Source organism: Sorghum bicolor, chromosome 3 (assembly GCF_000003195.3).
Source record: "Sorghum bicolor cultivar BTx623 chromosome 3, Sorghum_bicolor_NCBIv3, whole genome shotgun sequence".
Lineage (NCBI taxonomy): Eukaryota > Viridiplantae > Streptophyta > Magnoliopsida > Poales > Poaceae > Sorghum > Sorghum bicolor.
The window spans coordinates 62,500,901-62,520,219 of NC_012872.2; the positions used below are offsets into that span (position 1 = coordinate 62,500,901).

At 48.3% G+C, this 19,319-nt stretch overlaps 1 protein-coding gene and 1 long non-coding RNA gene across 3 annotated transcripts; both read left to right on the forward strand.

The window, feature by feature from the left end:
- On the forward strand, window positions 6-5,624 carry LOC8075559 (pseudo histidine-containing phosphotransfer protein 5). Of its 2 annotated transcripts, XM_021457918.1 has the most exons (7): window positions 6-173; window positions 3,379-3,466; window positions 4,132-4,262; window positions 4,375-4,443; window positions 4,942-5,013; window positions 5,108-5,180; window positions 5,264-5,624. In XM_021457918.1, exons 2-7 carry the CDS (start codon window positions 3,404-3,406, stop codon window positions 5,312-5,314), a joined length of 459 nt encoding a protein of 152 aa, XP_021313593.1. In that variant the 5' UTR covers window positions 6-173; window positions 3,379-3,403; the 3' UTR covers window positions 5,315-5,624. The 2 variants fall into 2 exon arrangements, with proteins under 2 accessions (XP_021313593.1, XP_002456341.1); XM_002456296.2 differs by lacking the exons at window positions 6-173; window positions 3,379-3,466 and adding an exon at window positions 3,665-3,921.
- LOC8062174 lies at window positions 9,184-16,789 on the forward strand. The gene is made up of 2 exons (XR_002451071.1): window positions 9,184-9,359; window positions 16,544-16,789. It is a non-coding gene; the product is annotated as an uncharacterized LOC8062174 (long non-coding RNA).

The window sequence follows — 19,319 nt, forward strand, 5'->3', positions numbered from 1 at the left end:
AAAATCCGAGCACTATCAATTCCAACACATCAGCGGCCGCGACGATCCATCGCCGCGCGGTCACCTGGCTCTCCACGTCTCCGCGGCGACGCAGAGGCGAGCCAGCACAAATCGGCCACCCGCCGCCCCCGTCGCCGCCGTCCCCTTCGTCCCGCGCGGCTGCGCCCCACTAGGTATCTCACTAACCACTTCACCCTCTGCCGGCATCACCTTCCTATCCTAGGTCGCTTTGAGCTCCCACCGCCCTTTTTCCCGCGCGCCTTTCGCCATCTTTTTCGCCCCCTTACCCGTTCGGCATCCCCCGATGCGAAACCTGCGGCTGAACCCCGATTCACGTCGCGCCGCGCGGGGAGATCGGGCTGGCGCACTCATCCGGACGGGGAGGATGCTATCGGGGAATCAGCGTGTCGTTCTCTCCTCTCTCGATTGGTCGGTACCCACGCCTTCCTTTTCCGCTCCCTACCAATGTCGTTAGGTGGGAATCGGTTCTGGTATGAGAGTGACACCAAACCAATCTAGAGGGAGCATGACGGCTAAGACCGTTCGATCTTTATTTTCTAGTACTAGGATGAAAAAGATCGCTCCTGGCGGTTAAGCTGTGGTGCTCGTTTCTATATCATGTTTGGATAGGTGTCACTCGCGTGCACCTAGAACTTGCTAAAATGAATTAAAAGGCCCTCCCACCTAATTATTAGCTGACCCAGAAAACACCATTGGCTACTCACTTGCATCTCTAGCGCATAGCTTCAGAATCTGGAAGTTTGACTTCCAGTGAGTTGGTTGCTGAACTACAGAAGATCATGCTGTGTCTGCTCACTATGTGCAATGCATCTCAAAAGCTTTGTGAATGTTTTGTTAGTGTTTTAGTGACCACAGGTTATATCCTCATCCAAAACTTAACTCTCGGTGCACCTGATCCAATGGAAGAGGAAATTTTCTGATTTGTAAGTAAATTTTGAGTGGAGAGGCAACTGGTCAAGTTGGTGCTTTCTAGGTGAGAAAAGAAACCTATTAATGTGCCAAAACGGTAATGGAGCGTACACATCAAACCAAGCATCTAGGTTCCTTTCTGGAGCACTGTGGATGAGAATCCATGAGGATGCTTTTGGAGGTACCGTGCACATCCAGTTCATGTTGTGCTATGCAGATGCTACTTTTAGATTGTGGAAAGTTAGTCTCTAATGCTATAAATGGATTGCTGAGTGCTGATAATGTGATCATGTGCAAACCGCAGAGCATGGATGACCTTGATATGTGGAAGCCAGACATAATAGTGTGAAGCGTTTACTAGGAAAGACAAGCTTCAAAGTTCCAAATGCTAAAAAAACTTAGCTTTGACCTGATGCTTATTCATGCACTAGAACTATCTTTTTTATGTCTGATAAAAAGGTTAAATTAGCAATCTTTGTTTGTTCAACTAAGTTTGTGTGTACGGTGGTGGAGCGTGAGGTAAAATTGAGGGGCAGTCGCAGTGGCGTGTGCACAGGGAGCCAACATGTGAGACATGCTAGTCACTGCACATGAGCTCTGAAGAGTCAATCATGGCTACAGGGAGATCGTGACAGATGGCTAGGCATGGTTGCCCCAACAAGCGCAGAAGCAATCCGCTGCTTGCATATGTCTACAGTCCTCTAGAAAGCCTCTTCTGTTCTTCCAACTTCCAAGGCTCCCAGGTGAGGACGCTTGTCAAGATGACAGCAGCTGCCAAGAAATGTTCCTGGTTTCTAGTTAGACGATGATGAGGGAACTGGGAGATTAGATGGGTGAGCTCAGGCGTGTCGAGTTTGTTAGCAGCTTTCCTTCTAGGAGGGAGATGTCATCCCTGTGGGCATATCATCTTGATTTACATGATAACACACATAGCTTGAGATTTTTGTTTTTATGGAGGGGGCCATGTTCACTATCCCTTTTCTACATAGAAAAGGAAATAATGAATAAAAAATAGATTTGTGGCAGAAGGGAAAATTATTGCCTTGAGAATACTCATGAAATGGATAGAGACAACAGTACAGGAATGAACATTGGGACCATGCCTTGGGATATTTGTGAATATTTAGTCACCATACGGGGAAGGTACTGACTGAATAGCTTTCATGCAGACAATGTTTGCTGTTTATTCATGTGGCAATGGCGATGACTCGTCCAGAATTTTCTTTTTGCCGATATCCATTTCCTGTATAGGCTTTCTGTTTGTTTCGAATTTCTGATCCATGCCGTATTCCTCTTATCAAGTTGTGATGTTGACTTGGGGTGAACTGCAATCATCGGATCAATCATTGAATGAATCTCTTTTACCCCTTGTACAAAAGACTGTTGGTTTTGCCACGTGGTCCAATGCTCTGAGAGAACATTGGCCTGTGACAATTGGACCAAGCTGTCGAGGTCTATTCTTTGTCCTACTTTTCTTTGGCTGAGGCTCAAAGTAAGCATCTTGTCCCTATTCTAGTTCTCAGTCATTCTCCCAGATTTTATCACCACATTATGTTTGAACTTTGAGGGGCACAAAAAGACATCTTGTTCCAGTTTCCCATTTCCCATTTGTCTGATTAAATTCTATCCTGGGATTTGTCACTGGAGAATTTCTTGTGTAATCTTAGGATGCTGTTACAGCAGAATTTCTGTATTCCACTGACCCACAAAACAGACAAAAGATACCATTATAACTGTATAAGGTAAATATACTGATGTGTAGCAATCTGACTTCAGTGTTGTCTGATTTATGCACTTTCTTAAACGGACTAAATGGTCACCTATTGTTTAGCTATTTATTCGAGCTAAACAGCCATTTAAATGGACCAAGCAGTGATTAAACGGGATAAACGGCTGATTAAACGGACACGGCAAGCCACCGTGTAGAGTTTACACGGTGTGTAAACGAGCTAAAATGCTGTGTAGGTGAACAGTGATTAAATGACAGTTTGTTAAATGCTAATGATTACTTGATTGGCACAGAATGAGAACCGAATATCTCTGGTGCTAAATCTTTTCATACCTTGTATGGAGTTAGGAAAAGCTTCCATCTGCATGATTCAGTAACTCTGTGTAGGCTGGTTGTAATAAAAGCTTTAAATTGTTTGTCTGGGTAATTTGAATAATTTAGGGTGCTTAAGCTTAACTAAATTGCATGATTGACCCATTCTAAGCTGCAATCTACAGACTTCTATGACTCTGTATTAAGATAATGCCTGAGACTTCTTCACTTGTTCTAGTACTCCATGCCTATGTTTTCTTTTTGAGCAATCCAACGTGAGAAAATTTGGCAGTAAATACTGTATTAGATCTTAATTCTCTTTGCTCAAATGTGTTTACATTCATGCGGATGTGTCAAGTAATAAAATAATAATATAGTATTGTATCATGTTTTACGTACACCTACAGACGGTTGGTGCTGTTCAATCACTTGATGTCAGCTAATTCTATCTTTGATCGGGTTTATTCGGGAAATAGTCTGGATGCCATGAAACAGGTTAACCCTTGATAATTCCTAAAAATTCCTTCAATGATTTCTTTGCGATTGTTATAAACCAACATATATCTCTTATAAAGAGATACAGGCTACAAGAATCTGCATCTATTCAAGTCACTCTCCAAAATGTGGATAGCTTGTGCACACCGTGGCAATCAAATCACCTGTGCATGCAAAGATGCTTACATTTGCTATCCAGAAACTGGAATATCTAAGTTTCACTTATGTTTGGTAGACAAATAGTAACTGCCTCCTCCACTATATAAGCATATGGCATGCTCAACTTTCTATATCCATTGTTCCCACCAGTTTCATATATATCTTGTGACTTGTGAAGTGTTTTCCTATCTGTATCACCTTCGCCTTGGCACCCTTTGGCTAGTTCATTTATACGAATGGATTATTCTAATTTGCGTCGCCAGGCTGCATCCATGAAAAAGAGTCTCTTTGATCAGGCCTGTATTATACTCTAGAGATTTCTAATCAATAGTTTATCTTTATGCTTTCACAAGGACCTAGAAGTTTGGTCATACCTTTTTCCGATGTATAAGCATGCCTGCTTTTGATCCCATCCATGGCAGACACTATTCTATGATGTTTTATGGTTTTCAATGTTTTCCTTTGATATATCAAATGCTGATTCAGTAAGTTGTTTTCGTTGACAGGGGTACCTAGATGAGCAATTTTGCCAGGTGGAAGACTTGCAGGACGAAGCTAGTCCTAATTTTGCCGAAGAGGTTGTCACTTTGTTTTTCAAGGATTCAGCCAGGCTAATATCAAATGTTGAACAAGCTCTGTAAGTAAAACATGCATATCAAGGGAGAAGTGATCTCTTGTTCAAAAAGAAAGAAAATATGATGCAAGCAGAAGTGTTCAACTTGACTGATTAAAATTTTGTGACACTGCAGGGAAAAATACCCCAAAGATTTCAATAGATGGGATGCATACATGCAGCAGCTAAAAGGCAGCTGTTCCAGGTAGCTCTGGTGCTGCATCTGGATATATTTTTTTCAGTTGCATATGATCCATGCTATGTGACTGATTCAGTACAGCACACAGACCTTTATAGTTTTGTGAATAATGAGGACTATTGAGTTTAATTGAACGTCCTGCAAAATTGACATTATCCTTTTTGAAACAACTATTGCATGCTTCAGCTTGTTAAAAAGGGGTGGGTGTGCGGGGTGTGTGTGTGGGGGGGGGGGGGGGGGATCTGAAGCATATCAATGCCCCACTAATGACATGACCAGTATGCTTGTAAATCAAGGTTCTTGGTTCTTGGAGGCTTTAAGGTGGTCTGGTATCTGAGAAAAACTCATTTTTGTAGTTCTGCGTGCGAATGAATTTTTGTAAGCATGGCATGGTTCTGAATCAGATGTAAAGAAAGCATAACTCTGACATCTGAACACATTATCAATGCCTTATATTTATATAAAGTTTACATGTGTTTGACGACATTACAAAACTTGATGCAGCATTGGTGCTTCAAGGATGAAGAGTGAGTGCATGTCATTCAGGGATTACTGTGCACAGGGAAATGTTGAAGGGTCTGTCTCTCTGGCTGCTTAGTTCTTTCAGATTTTTGTCTCATGTCAAGAAATGAGAACAGCCATTGTTAACTCTCGTGGTTTCGGTTTGCAGTTGCATGAGATCGTTCCAGAAAGTGAAGAGGGAGCACGGTGCCCTGAGGCAGAAACTAGAGGCCTATTTCCAGGTAATCATCCGCCACAAATCTCATCCATCGTTCTGTAGCTTGTGTCATGAGCCACGGATCTGAGATTGTGTTAATACACACAGCTGCTACGACAAGCTGGTCCTGCTGGAGCTGCCACCAGGCCTGGGATGTAAAAACTACGAGTTGCAGGAAAACGGAGTATGGCCCAAGAAGCTCACTGCAACTAACTGGCCCAGTGGCCCTGCTGGCTGCTGCGCAGCAATTAGGGATCAGCACACGAAGCGAAACAATAGATGATATGCGTGGATAGGCATAAAAACTGTAATAAGAGAGTATTTTTTCAAGGAAAAAAAAGGTCAGAGGAAGGGATGGGAACCTTGTGTAGCTGTGAGTTTACAAGCTTGCCTGAAAGATGGTATTATTGTCTCATGTGTAATATATTCCTTCCCTCTCAAAATAAATCAATTCCTATAATCACCAAAAGCCAAACTATCTCAAGTTTGACTAATTTTATAATGAAGAATAATGACTTTTATGACACCAAATAAATAGGTGATGAAATTATACTTTATGATGTATTTAATGACATTAATTTGGTGTCACAAGTATTTATGATCTTTTCTATAAATTTAATCAAAGTTAAAATAATTTGAGTTAGAATAACTCTAGAAGTTAATTTATTAATCTATTATTATATTATATTGTACCACTAAAAAATAGGTAGAGGTTTCGTCCACAGCTATCTCGTGTGAGCCATTGTTCCCTTAGGTTAGGTTTATCAGTCAAATTTGGCAGCCATTCATTAATGTTTTTTTCTTATAATAAAGGTTTTTTTTTGGTTCCGTGCCATTACTATTTTCCCTCTTTTGAAACATGCCATAACAATTCGTCTTATGGGAAGCAGGCCATTACAATTTTCACGTTCTTTGAAACATGCCACTGGATACGATTGACGATGTATCGGGCCCACCTGCAGGCCGACGTGGCATACGAAGACCCGTTTATGTACGTAAGAAAACGGCCTGGTTATTTCTCCACCATTTTTCCCGTTATCCTCTCTATCTCGAAGCGCTCCATTTTTCCCGTTATCCTCTCTATCTCGAAGCTGGAGCGCTCTCATCTCTCTCTGTTCGCCCCGGGCGCGACGGCTAACCCTAATCCGACGAGCACGGCGGCGGCTCCCTAGGGGCTCGGGGGGCTCGAGGGCTGGCCCTGAGCGCTGTTGCGGCTTGTGCGCGGCCGCGGCTTCGGCGCCTGCTGCAGCTTCGGCGCCTGGGGCAACTTGACGTGCCCAAGGGCCCAGCCCATGGCGACCTCCTCCAGCATGACCACGGTTGGCACTCGAAGGCTGCAGTACCCTCTACTTGACTGCCCTGAGTGCCATGTGCCTCTGATCCGAATCGTGAGCAAGCAAGCTCACTCCAAGGATGTCCCGTTTGTGAAGTGCCCAAACAACGTGAAGATCAGGATTTGGTGGCCTTATTTTTTTCTTCTTTTTGATTTCATTTTGATTGACTTTAGTTGTGCGCAGGGTGATCCAACAACTTGTGGTTGGATCCGTTCCGAGGAGCAGTATGCAGCCTGGTATGTGAATCAACAAAAGCAGAGACATATGCAGGTCCAGTCGCCCCTCCATTCAGCATCTAGGGATGTTCTTGGTGATTTGAAGCAACAAGTGTATGAGATGAAGCAAATGCTGGACAATGTGGTTGAAGATCTTCGATCAGTGAAGTCCCAAATTGGAGACAAGCAAGACTTGGGTAATAAGAAGAAAATGCAGATTGTGCTGGATGTATATGTTGCAGTAGGTGTTCTTTGTTGGTGTGGTAATAGGCATAGTTGTTCAAAGGAAAACAAGCCTAACTCCACATCCCACTTAAGCACACGACCTTTTGTGTAAGCTTTTCTACCAAGAGAGTCTATGCTACGGAATCCTTCCACTTTTATTTCTAGCGCGAACGGTGCAACCCTAGAACACAAATGCATAAATCAGACCATGAATTGAATCCGAATCGACTCAATTCGACACAAGGAGAGACTAATACCTTCCGTCGTCGTCCTCCATCCGCCTAGCCCGCCTGCAACTGAGGCCAAGGCCGCCAGCTCGCCTGCACGCTGCCGAGGCGCCTGGCTGCGCCCGGGTCTACGCTCGCCGCCAAGAAAACCTGCGCGCCTGCAGCCCGCCTGCGCCCGCCCTCGCTTGCCTGACCCTCGACCACGGTGGCGGCGGCCGCCGCCCTCGGTTAGGGTTCGCCGGCCTTCCCTTCGAGCTAGAGGACGGGTGGGGAAAGTCACGAGTAAAGGGAAGACCGACTAGAAGAGACGGACGGGAGAGAAGAATAGACGGCATCCGTTTCCTTGGGCACGGGAGACGTACGTATACGGTCTTGGTATGCCACGTCGGCCTGCAGGTGGGCCCGATACGTCGTCAATCGTATCCAGTGGCATGTTTCAGAGAACACAAAAATTGTAATGGTCTGCTTCCCATAAGGTCAGTCTCAATGTATAGTTTTATGACACAGTTACCAAGACTAGTTTAAAAAAGATAGGTAACCGAGCCATATAAGTTTCATGGGGATGAAACTCCTCTCTCATTTGATGAAACTCCTTCATTTAATGACCCTGCCAAGTCAGCAATTTTGCTTATGTGGCACCCTATTTAATATGCATGACACTCTTATGAAACATGCATTGAGACTGGCCTAAGACGAATTGTAATGACACGTTTCAAAAGAGGGAAAATAGTAATGGCACGGAAAAAAACCCTATAATAAATCAGCCAGTATGGCCGAACGAACACGGTGATACGATTTCAAGCCTATATGAATTGCAGAAGATAACCGGCCCCGTTCGCGCGACGACCACGCCTTGGCTTCCACCAGCAGCCGGCAGAGCTCCACGGCTGGCGCGGACGCCGCTGCAAAAGCGAACGTGTTGCATCTGTAGACCACGGGCACCGGCTGGCGGCTCCGGTTCTTGACGCGGGCATTCTCGAATATGTGGAGGTAGACGCCATCGTCAGGGTCGAACCAGGGATGGATCCACCGATAAGTTGAGCTCTGTTTTTGCAGAGGAAGACGATGAGTCCTTGCGACGAGCTAACTAGCTTGACTGGGCCTATTGGGCCATAGGTTAGGGCATGTTTGGTTCATGGCCACACATTGCCATGCCTAACCTTAAGTAGCAGCCACAAGTGTGGCAAGCCACAAACTGTGGTAAAAATAAGGTGTTTGGTTTGTGATTAAGGTTTGGCAAAATAAGTATGACTGTTGTTTGGATTAGTACCACATAAGCATGGTAAAATATTTGTGGCATGTGTTTCGTTTGCAGTCACAAATGAATGAAAAATACCTCATTATTATAGTAGGATCACATCCATTTTTCATAGAACATATATAAGAGGTTTAAGCCTTACAATACTGATTACAAAATCAGCAACTAGCCTCGGATGCGGCGTGCTGCCTTCGTATATTCTGCGGAGGCAGATAGGAGCTGGGACTCAAGAGCCTTTTGTTTATTTTCATAACAGGAGTGGGTGTGCTAAATATAGACTTGGATGCCTTTTTCCCATGCAGCAAAGGCACGCCACAGGCGCTGCGGCGGCAAAATCGGCCACCAACGCACGCCACACTTTTCATTAACAAATTCTGTGGCGGAGGAGTTCGTGGTTGTGGCATACCACATCTTTGCTCTGAACCAAACACCTACCAAACATCATGTGGCAAACTTCAGTTTAGGCGTGGCAGGCTGTGGCCACGAACCAAACACTCCTAGTCTGCCGGAAATCCAGGCCCCAGACGCAACACACAAGCTAATTTGGATGACCATCTGCGTTGCGAACCGTCTGAGGATGTTTTGGTCTCTTGGAGAGGGATGGAGGCTCCCACCTCGGGCGACTCCGTGCCCCCTCCGCCCCCCCTTCCGCCCCCGCAGCCACCGCGCCCGTCGCGCCACCCTGCACCGCCCCCGCCTCCACCACCACCGCCGCCTCCACCTCCACCTCCACCCTCTCACCTCGCCCAACCTGTCACTGGCTCCTCCCTGTCGCCGGATGCCCCCAGTCGACTTGCTGCGGCTGCGACGCTCGTCCGTCCGCGACTCCTCGTCGTGCCACCGTCGCCTGCCCGGTTCGAACTCCAGAACCTCCTCCTCCGTGAGTGCTTCTCCACTGCCGTCCCCGACCTGCTAACCAAGTCTCCGGCCCCGGCCTCCATCTGGGTAACTCCTCCCTCTCGCGATGCCAAGTTTAACAGGTTTTTCATTGAGAATTCGCTGTGTTTCTTGCTTGCTCCCCGTCCGGGTCGCCTGCGTGCGCGCTGCGTCGATGTCGGCGTCTTCCAGGTGACAGTAGCGAGTAGAAACATTGCTAACGTTTTGGTTGTCCGGGGTGTTCTGCGCATTGGCTCCATTGAGCTCTTCCTGCACCCGACAATGGCCGCTGCGAGGCTCGCGTTCGAACGTCTCCCCCACCCACCCCCTACGCTGATAACTCCTGATGGGACTCAACCGGCCAACTGCCCAGGTACGAGCGAAGTTATTACATTTGACCTAGGTGAGAGAGCTCTGCCGTCGCCCCCTGCCATGCCCAAAATCCGCTTTGGGAAGGTCCCCCAAGATCTTCTCTCTTCTCCCGCCCTCACTCTGCCCCACTCGCGCCCTCTGCCCCTTGCTGTGGCCGCTGCGACCGGTCTTGTTCCCGGTTCCGCGGCAGTAGCTAACGTTGCCCCGGCTTTGAATGCTGCTAAAGTCTCGCTCACGCGCTCGTACCTTCAGGCCGTCACCTCCGCCGCTCCCCCAAAACAGGCACAAGTTATTACAGTCACTCGCCCTGCTTCCCTCTCAGGCTGCTTCCGCTGCTTAGCCAAAGACCACCAGGTGCAGGACTGCCGTGACCCCATTCGGTGCCGCTCCTGCCTTTCCTCCGGCCACCGCAGCCCCCAGTGCAAAATGCCGTTTCGACGTCTCCTGCGCGTGGCCTCCCGACGTCTCCCACCCGCCGTGCGCACCATCCATGCTTCACCCTCCGCACGCCTTTCGCCGTCCCCTCTTGCCCTGCCCTTGCCGCCTACGTCCTCCCCCCTGCCCACCTCTCCTGAAACGTTTTTTCCTAGCTCGGATGATGAGCTTGACACGCTGCTGCTGGAGGCCGCTGCGTCTGCTATGGCGCCGGTGAACTGCGTGCCGTCCACCTCCTCTTCGGCCGACGTTGGGAAAGCGGGGTCGCCGCCTTGTCAGGACAAGCATGTTCTCCCCGCTTCCGTCCGCCTGGTCGACCAGGTGGCCAGAGTCGGGGATCAGCTCCCGGCGGGTGCGCCGGCTTCGCTGCCTGCTGCGGTCTCTGACGCCTCAGCGCCTACCCCGCTGCCCCTGCCGCCTACGTCGGCAGCATCCTGGCCTTCGCGGGGAATCGGAGCCGGTCCCTCATCCTCTTCCGAGGAGGAGTTTGCGAGCGGTGACCCTGCCTCCGACGACTCCAGCTCTGACGGCTTCTCCTGGCAAGAGGGGAGGGCTTCGCACGCGGACGCTTGGGTCTCTCCAGGGAGGCCGGAGCTCTGTGAGCGCATGCTTTACGCGTTCATAGAGCCGCCGGTGCACCCTGATGAGGTCAGTGCTTCCATCCGCGCGGCCCTCCTTGGTGCCGCCCCTTTGGTCCCCGTTGACCTGCTTCCCTCCTCGCATGGAGCAATGCTCCTACGCGCCACCTCTGCTGCCTCGCGAGACTCGCTGCGTCTGCTCAGCCCAATTGCTGGGGACGGTTTCACCGTTTTTCTGCAGAAGCCGCACGAGACGGCCAACAGGTTCTTCAGGGTGCCCACCTGGCTTGCCTTTGTGGCCGTCGTGGACTTCCCCCTGGAACACTGGTACGAGGACAAGATCCGGGAATGTTTCCGTGCCTTCGCTGCTGTCGCGGAAATTGACCCCCTCTGCCTCTCGGGCGAGCACTTCGGTCCCCTGAGGCTGCTACTGGAGCTCAATGACCGCCTTGAGCTGCCCCTCGAGCTGCGGATTTCCGCCAGGAACGGTGCTGGCCGTGACGGGGCGGTCGCCAGGATCATGCCCATCAGAGTGTGGCCACGTGAGTTCCAACTGAACAGCAGGGGGGAGCTCTCGCCCTTCTTCGGACCGCCGTCGCCTCCATCACCTGGGCCCAGCCTAGGACCCCCAGGCCCTTTCAGCTCGATTCAGCAGAGCCGACCGCAGCCGAACTACTTCAGCGCCATGTACCCACGGCTGCCACGTTCCGAGGCCCATGGCAGCCTCCCTTTTGACCCCCTGTCGTCGGGGGTCAGAGGTGGTCACGGCGCAGCACGTCGCCACGCAGCAGCTTTGATGGCTGCTGCCCTCCTCTTCGGCGGCCGGGTGCAGGTCCTGCTTCGCCATGTCCAAGCTCTCCAGGCGCCAATGCTAAATGGCTCAATAAGCGCCATTCAAGACGACCCCAACGACACTGCTGCTCCAGCTGAGTTGCGGGGCACATCTACCAAGGCCATCATCACCTACCAACGACGTCCCAGGGACAAAGCTTCTGCCCCGGCGAGCCGTGGGCGCTCCACGCATCAGGCGGTGCCTCCCCGGCGCGCAAGCTCGCGGCTGGCGGCAAAAGCACCGTCGAACTTCATCGACATGACGACGCAGGCTGTGCAGCGTAAGGCCCTGCTCAACTCTCTGTCAGGATGTTCCAGGGAGCTCAAGAAGCACATCAAAAAACGGGACATCCTCTCAAGGAACAACCTGCCCCTAAGTGCGACCGAGCTGAGGAAGCTCGTCTCTGCGGCAGAGCTAGACCTCGGCGCTGGGGGCGCCGCGGCGGTGGATTCCAGCGACAATGCCTAGCTTTTCTCAGGGTAGTTCTACCGGCTGTCCCAAAGGGGACTGCAAGCCCGTGTATCTTTCGTTTTCTAGTCTTTGTAATTCGCTTTTGAACCTTGCTGTCGGGTGCGGGACTGTAACGACATGAACTCCGACACCGAACCAACGTTGTCTTCGTTCCGCTCGTTTTCTATCATTTCCTGGAATGTGCGTGGGTTAGGCGACCCGGACAAATGCAACATTGTGCGCAACGCTTTCATCAATGCTAATCCTGTTATTCTGTGCATTCAAGAGACTAAGCTAAGAGAAGTTGATTTCTTCAAAGCTAAAACTTTTCTGCCTCCCGGTTTCAAATTTGTTCTCCAGCCCAGCGACGGCTCACGCGGTGGGCTTCTCACTGCTTGGGACCCAAACGTTTTTTCCCTGCAAAACCATTTTTGTAAACCCTACACTATCACCTGTGAGTTTGCTTGCAACCTATCCAACACTGATTTCACTGTGACAAACACGTATGGTCCTTCGGACCACATCTTTTCTCCCAACTACCTTCAATGCTTGCTGGAACTGCCGAGCCTAATTCATGGTGCTTGGATTCTAATCGGTGACTTCAACCTTGTTAGACAGCCTAGTGACAAAAACAACGGCCAGATTAACTCCTCCCTCACCAGTGCTTTCAACTCCACGATAAATGACCTTTGTATCAACGAGATCGACCTTTCGGACAGGCTCTACACCTGGACCAACCTTCAACCCTTTCCCATCCTAGCTCGCCTGGACAGGGCATTCGCCAACAACCATCTAAACTTCCTTTTCCCTATTGCCACTCTTTCCTCTCTACCAAGACCCACCTCGGATCATAATCCGCTGCTGCTAACCCTAAATACAGAAATTCCTAAAGCTCAATTCTTCAGATTTGAAAAACATTGGCTTCACCACCACACCTTCCTTCCTTCCATCCTTCAGAGCTGGCGTTCGGTGGCCGACGTCGGCGATGCGGCCGGACAGATTGTCGCCCGTATCAAGTCGGCCAGGGCTAAGGCAAAGGTTTGGGCTCGGTGTAACAGGGCACCCCCTTCTATCCTTAATAACTGCCGTTTTATCACCCAATTATTCGACTTCTTTGAAGAATTTCGGAACCTGTCGACACAAGAATTTCAGGTTCGCAGCCAAGCCAGGCATATGCTGCAGCAACATATCAGAATGAAGGCAGCCTACTGGAAGCAGCGAAGCAAACAGAAAGTTATCAGAGAGGGCGACTCCAACACGAGATTCCATCATGCCAATGCAACCCAAAGACTCAGAACCAACTACATCAGAGAGGTTCAGGTTGACGGGCAACAAATTGTGAACCACGCTGGAAAGGTGGCTGCTCTGACGGATTACTTCTCATCCATCATTGGGGTCCAAGGAAGCTGCCAGCCGTTTGACCTCAACGAGCTATACGCGGGGTCTTACTGCCCAAGCGCAACCTTAACTGAACCTTTCTCTGCCAATGAAGCGAAGCAAGCTCTGTTGTCCATGAACATGAATAGTGCTCCTGGCCCGGATGGTTTCGGGCCGATGTTCTTCAAAGCGGCCTGGGAAACGGTTCAAACAGACATCCACAGCCTGCTGTGTGCATTCCACCAGGGTGACATCGACCTTCAGCGACTGAATAGATCTCACATGGTTTTGATCCCTAAGAAACCTGGGGCTGTCGAGGTCAATGCGTTCAGACCGATTGCTCTTCAAAACTGCTGCCTGAAAATCATTTCCAAGGTCCTGACAACAAGGCTGCAACTTGAAATCCCTAAGCTCATTGACCTAAATCAAACTGGCTTCATCAAGGGAAGATCCATCACGGACACTTTTGTCTATGCAATGGAATTAGTTCAAGTTTGCCATAAAAGGAAAATGCCGGCAATTGTTCTAAAGCTGGACTTTGCAAAGGCCTTTGACACAGTTAATTGGGAGGGTCTTTTTCAGGTCTTGAGGGCAAGGAACTTCCCTGACACTTGGATCCGGTGGATCAGGTGCCTGTTGTCTTCAGCGTTATCTGCTGTTCTTGTCAACGGGTCAGCTGGCCCCTGGATCACCTGCAAGCGTGGGCTACGACAAGGGGACCCTTTATCCCCATACCTGTTCTTAATCGTTGCTGAAACCCTGCAATGCCTCATCAGACGCTCGCAGAGGATCAGGCATCCAACTGAGCCTGATCTCCCTTGTGCAGTGCTCCAGTACGCTGATGACACACTTCTCGTGTTCAAAGGAGACGTGGAAGGTGCCTCTGCTGTCAGGGAAATTCTGGACTCTTTCGCTGCTGCCACTGGTCTGCACATCAACTACAGCAAGAGCACTCTAGTGCCGATTCACATGGCGGAACAGGAAGCTAGTGTCTGTGTTCAAGCGATCGGGTGCTCGAGGGGGGGTTTCCCCCAAACGTACCTTGGATTGCCGCTGTCAGTGAACAAATTACCACTTACCGCCTTCACCCCCTACATCCAAAAAACTGACAGACGGCTAAGCTCATGGCAGGCATTCCTTCTAAACAAGATGGGCAGAGCCGTGCTAATTAACTCTGTACTCGATTCACAGCTGGTATATATCATGGGCTCCCTACAAATCCCTTCTGGGGTAGTTTCTCTAATGGATAAAACCAGGAAAGCTTTTCTCTGGGCTGGAGACAAATCGGGGAAGGTGCCTCCTGCCTCCTGCCTTGTCGCCTGGACTAATGTGTGCAACCCGAAAGAGCAAGGTGGTCTCGGGATCAGAGACATTGGCATCCAAAACATTTGCTTGCTGCTCAAACTCCTCCATAGGCTTCACTGTCCCCAGTCGTCAGCCTGGTCATCTTGGGTCAAGAATAAGATATCCTTAGCAAACTTGCAAGGAGACGTTCATGGTGACCACTGGACTACACTTAGGCAGCTCCTGCCTCTCTACCAAGCTATCACCACGGCGAGCGTGGGGAACGGTGAGTCGACTTCCTTCTGGAATGATGTCTGGCTGGAAGATGATGCACTTGCAGATGTATACCCGGCTCTCTTCAGTCACTGCAAACTTCAGTCGGCCTCCGTCAAAGAAATCATTGATGTTGGCATTCAGAACACTATGGTTCCTCGGCTATCAACAGCTGCTCAACAAGAACTGCGGAATGCCCAGGAAGCGATAAGCAGTCTGCACCTATCAGACCAAAGTGATGCCAGGAATTCGGTGTTCGAAAGACAAGAATGCAGCCTGGACAGCGGTGCCATTTACAAGATGATCAAAGCAAAAACCCAACCCTCTAGCCCCAAGGCCAAATTCATCTGGGAATCATACGCTCCTCCACGCGTCCAACTCTTCATGTGGCTGTTAACTAGGGGAAGGATCCAATGCAGAACGGTTCTCTTCTCCAAAACCGTGGTTGACGACCCGACTTGTGAAATCTGTCGGGCTTCTGAAGAATCTGCAGATCACATCGTTTGTGGGTGCAACCTCGCTGGTCAGCTGTGGCAGAGGCTGCAGATACATGTAAACCCCGGGGACCTGGACTTCATTCACTCATGGTCTCCCCCACCAACCTTCCCGCGAGAGGCTTTCTCCTCCTTCCTGGCAATTTGCTGCTGGCAACTATGGAAAGCAAGAAACGCTTTCATCTTCAGAACGGATACAACCAGCGTTCAAGCACTACTCCTGCAGTGCACAAATGCCGCCAACCAGTGGGCCTTCAGACTTCCGGCATCCAAGAGGCATATCGCACAGGCTTGGGCACTCGCCTTCCGGCGGGCGAGGCACGGTGAAGGTTAACTGTCTTCACTAGTCTAAACGATGTTTCTTTCTTCCTCTGTCTTTCTTCCTCTGTGCTAAGTGACCCTAGTGTACGCCTGTCCAGGTGCACCTTGTACAAAAGATCTATGTAAAGTAATTTAGAGGCATTTTGGCCCGTGAGTAATACAAATTTCAGGTGGGGAGCGACTCCCCCCCGTTGACCGTCAAAAAAACCATCTGCGTTGCGTCTGTAGTTGTCATGTCATTCAATTCCAGTATTCAACCGTTTCAGGCTTCCACGGTTCCGACTTCCACCAAACGCCGATCTTGATCAACTGACCGCTCCATCGGCTAGTGTGATTTGAGTCTTCGTCACTTCGTGCAACTCAAAAACAAGCACAAACATCTACTGCTCATTTTTTTCACACGAGGAACCCTAATTTCCATTATAGCATAACGGAATGCTGCTCATGAACTAGACACCCAGGCTGTTGGTGCTCAAAAACAATAAACAACTGGAGATATGAAATTACCACGTCCTGCACTGACACAGTCTTCATTCACCATTATTATAATCATTCAATGTCTAATTTCATATTTTAGTTATCTTTGTTATGCCACATTAATATCTCTTATTATTTTCTATCTGATTGTCAAGAGTATAAAAGAGGAGAATGACGTGGGGAGTGCATAGAAAAGGAGTATGGTTTCGATTGACAAATAATTAAAGATAAAAAATAAAGAAGACCTGACTGAATTTAAAATACGTTAGGGACTCTCAATACAAAATTATTTATTAACTTTTTATTCATGTTTTTTTCCTTTTTTGCTCATTTATTAACAACAGAAGCGGGTGGTTGCAGTGCCTACACTTCAGGATCAAGGCGATCAAGGAGGGATTGCATGTGGATCAGGATGCTGTGCAGTGCTTAACTGCTTATGTTGGACCGGTCACCGGTGCCTAGCATGCTCTGGTACACCGTGGTCCATGGCTCGGAAATTCAGTCATGGTTAGCTCATTCCTCTTCAGTTTCCGGAAATTTGGTTCTTACTGAAATTTCGGCTACCTGGCTGAATTTAATCTGCTGCAAAGCTTTTAGGTTTCATTACGCCTATCCTCCCTCCCCCTCCCCCTCCCCTCCCTGTAGGCATTGTGATCTTTGATTTGGTTTTCCTGCTCGATGTCTAGTTGTAAATACAAACATCCATCGTCTATACTTCTTTTCAGTTTAGTCTTTGAAACTTCTTCACGACATTCGATCCACACTTCAGAACCTGCACAAGCAATTTGAATTGATCCACACCCTTGCTGATCTAGAAGCAAGTAAACTTCTCCAATACAAACTTGCATCCTTAGTTTGCACCACGTGTCACCACGCCACAGAGCAAAACTTCCATCAATTGACACACTCCTATGACATGTTGCTAATTCTGTTGATTGATTGATCGGTTCGACCAAAGGGTAGCAAATCTGTTGAAATATAGTAACTTCGGCTTAGCGAGTGGAGGGGTGAGGTTTTTCTGTAGGTAACCGCGGTTGCCTTAACTGCTATGTTTAGGGCTGGACTCTTTTCTGCTTAATGAAATACATGCCCTAGGGGACAGGCGTGATCGCAAAAAAACATTGTTGCTAATTCCGTCGGCGCTCTTAACCATAGTATGACTCGTGTGTCGCTGCGAGGTGAATTGTCTGTCAATCATCCTAAATTGTCCGTCTTGTGCCTCACGAACTGTTCGACCCTAGTCTGTCAATCACAGGTACGACTCTACACCTCGACCATGTCGGCTTGCATCTGACTTTGTTGCTTCCCAAGAGCACACGTAAAAAACACCACTGTTGTACTTCCATTAGTCACTATGTGCACCATAATCAAACACCGGTGAGACGTAGACAACCTCTTCTTACCACCAACGCACTGCAACATTGACCTCGAGGTCTGACTGTCTGGTCCTCTGAACGCTAACTCTCCTCCATCGCATGTTGTCTGTTGCAAATTATATTGGCATCTAAAATGGCATTGCCATGCCCTATAATCTCGTTGTGCGCGCAACCTTGTCACAACTCTTATGACACGTACCACTATTGTCCAGTACACAGATCTGATCCATATTGTCTTGTCTTGTCAGCCATTACACAATCACCTGCATATATCATCAACATCAATACTCTCTCCGTCTCATAATATTTGTACATCTACCATTCAATTTTTCCCACAATAAAAAGTCACTATAGCAGCCAGATCGATGTGTGATAGGCGCATTGTCAGACAGGGGCTTGGCTACATAAGCAAAGGATTAAAAAATAGAAAATTATCATTCCAATGTTTTCTGTCCACTTGTTTCCCTTAGTCGCCGAATCCTCGGCCAAGGTCGATGGTGGATGGTTGAAGCCAACATAGAGCTATGCCAGAGCATGAAGTTGGTGGGACAACTGGACGACGACTCAGGGAAGTATTGGGGCCTTGATATTTATAAGGGTATTTTCATAATTTCATATATACTTTGGTTTTTGTGCCTAAACTTAGATGTGCAAGTATTATAAGACGGAGGGAGTACATGCCATCTATTGAGTTCCTTATGTATGCCCCAACCTTTGCCTTGCACCCTATCGCTAAGACTCTAGCCGAGCCTCATCAGGGAAAAAAACATTACGCCACCTCTCTTGCCAATACAAATTAGCTTGCGACGTTGTCTCAATTTTTTCGACCTTTCCCAATACTCAATTTCCTTGCTTGATTTCACCACGGCTTAATGATGCATCATGAGCCCGCCAACATCTTGCATGTAAGAAGGAAGTTAACACCAAATTGTTAGTCTCCTCTCTCTAGTTCCTCCATGCACCGCTTTAGTGTGACCACGTGCTGCCAAAAAAACACAAAGAAACTGCTCCTTCACACACGTAACGGAATAGGACACATCGTCACGTGGTCGCCGCTGATTTGTTGTATCTAGACACAATGATATATTTAAGGTCATGTTTGACAAGGTTTTTGTGCTCGGAACATTAAAGGGTCGGTTTAGTTACTTGGAATGGACCCATGAACCATTCTAGATTTTAGACTATCAAGATTGAATAAATTAGTAAATTATTTCATCTGAGAATCATTACTCAATCCAAAGGAACTGAACAAGCCTTAAGGAGAAACTAGTTTTTTTACATGGCTCCTCTATCATTCATTAGAAAATGGTTTTTCCTCCTAAGATGTTTGGTAGGGCTCATCCAGCTCCTCTACTGAAGCTGCTTATACAGTAAAAGCTATGTATTTAGAAAACTTAAAACGTCTTCTAATTTAGAAGGAAGAGAGTATCAAGCAATATTATATGAGCAAAAGGATACTTAATGGGAGAACAAGACCAGACCAAATACTAGCAGCACTACGAGTGCAACAAACTCCTACATGACAAGGAGCTGAACTCTCCATGGCAAGTGAGGTCTGTCAACCCTCTTTATGGCTGCGCCATCCCTCTTCACCATCGTTGTTCCACATGTTGTTGAACACTAGATGAGGAGGGATGCATCATACATGCCCTAATGTTGCTACACAACACTTCCACCTCTACGTCTTGCTATCATATCACTTTCCATATCTCTTGTCATCTTCGCCACTACATGCTGCTCCTCTTCGCGATCCACAACCA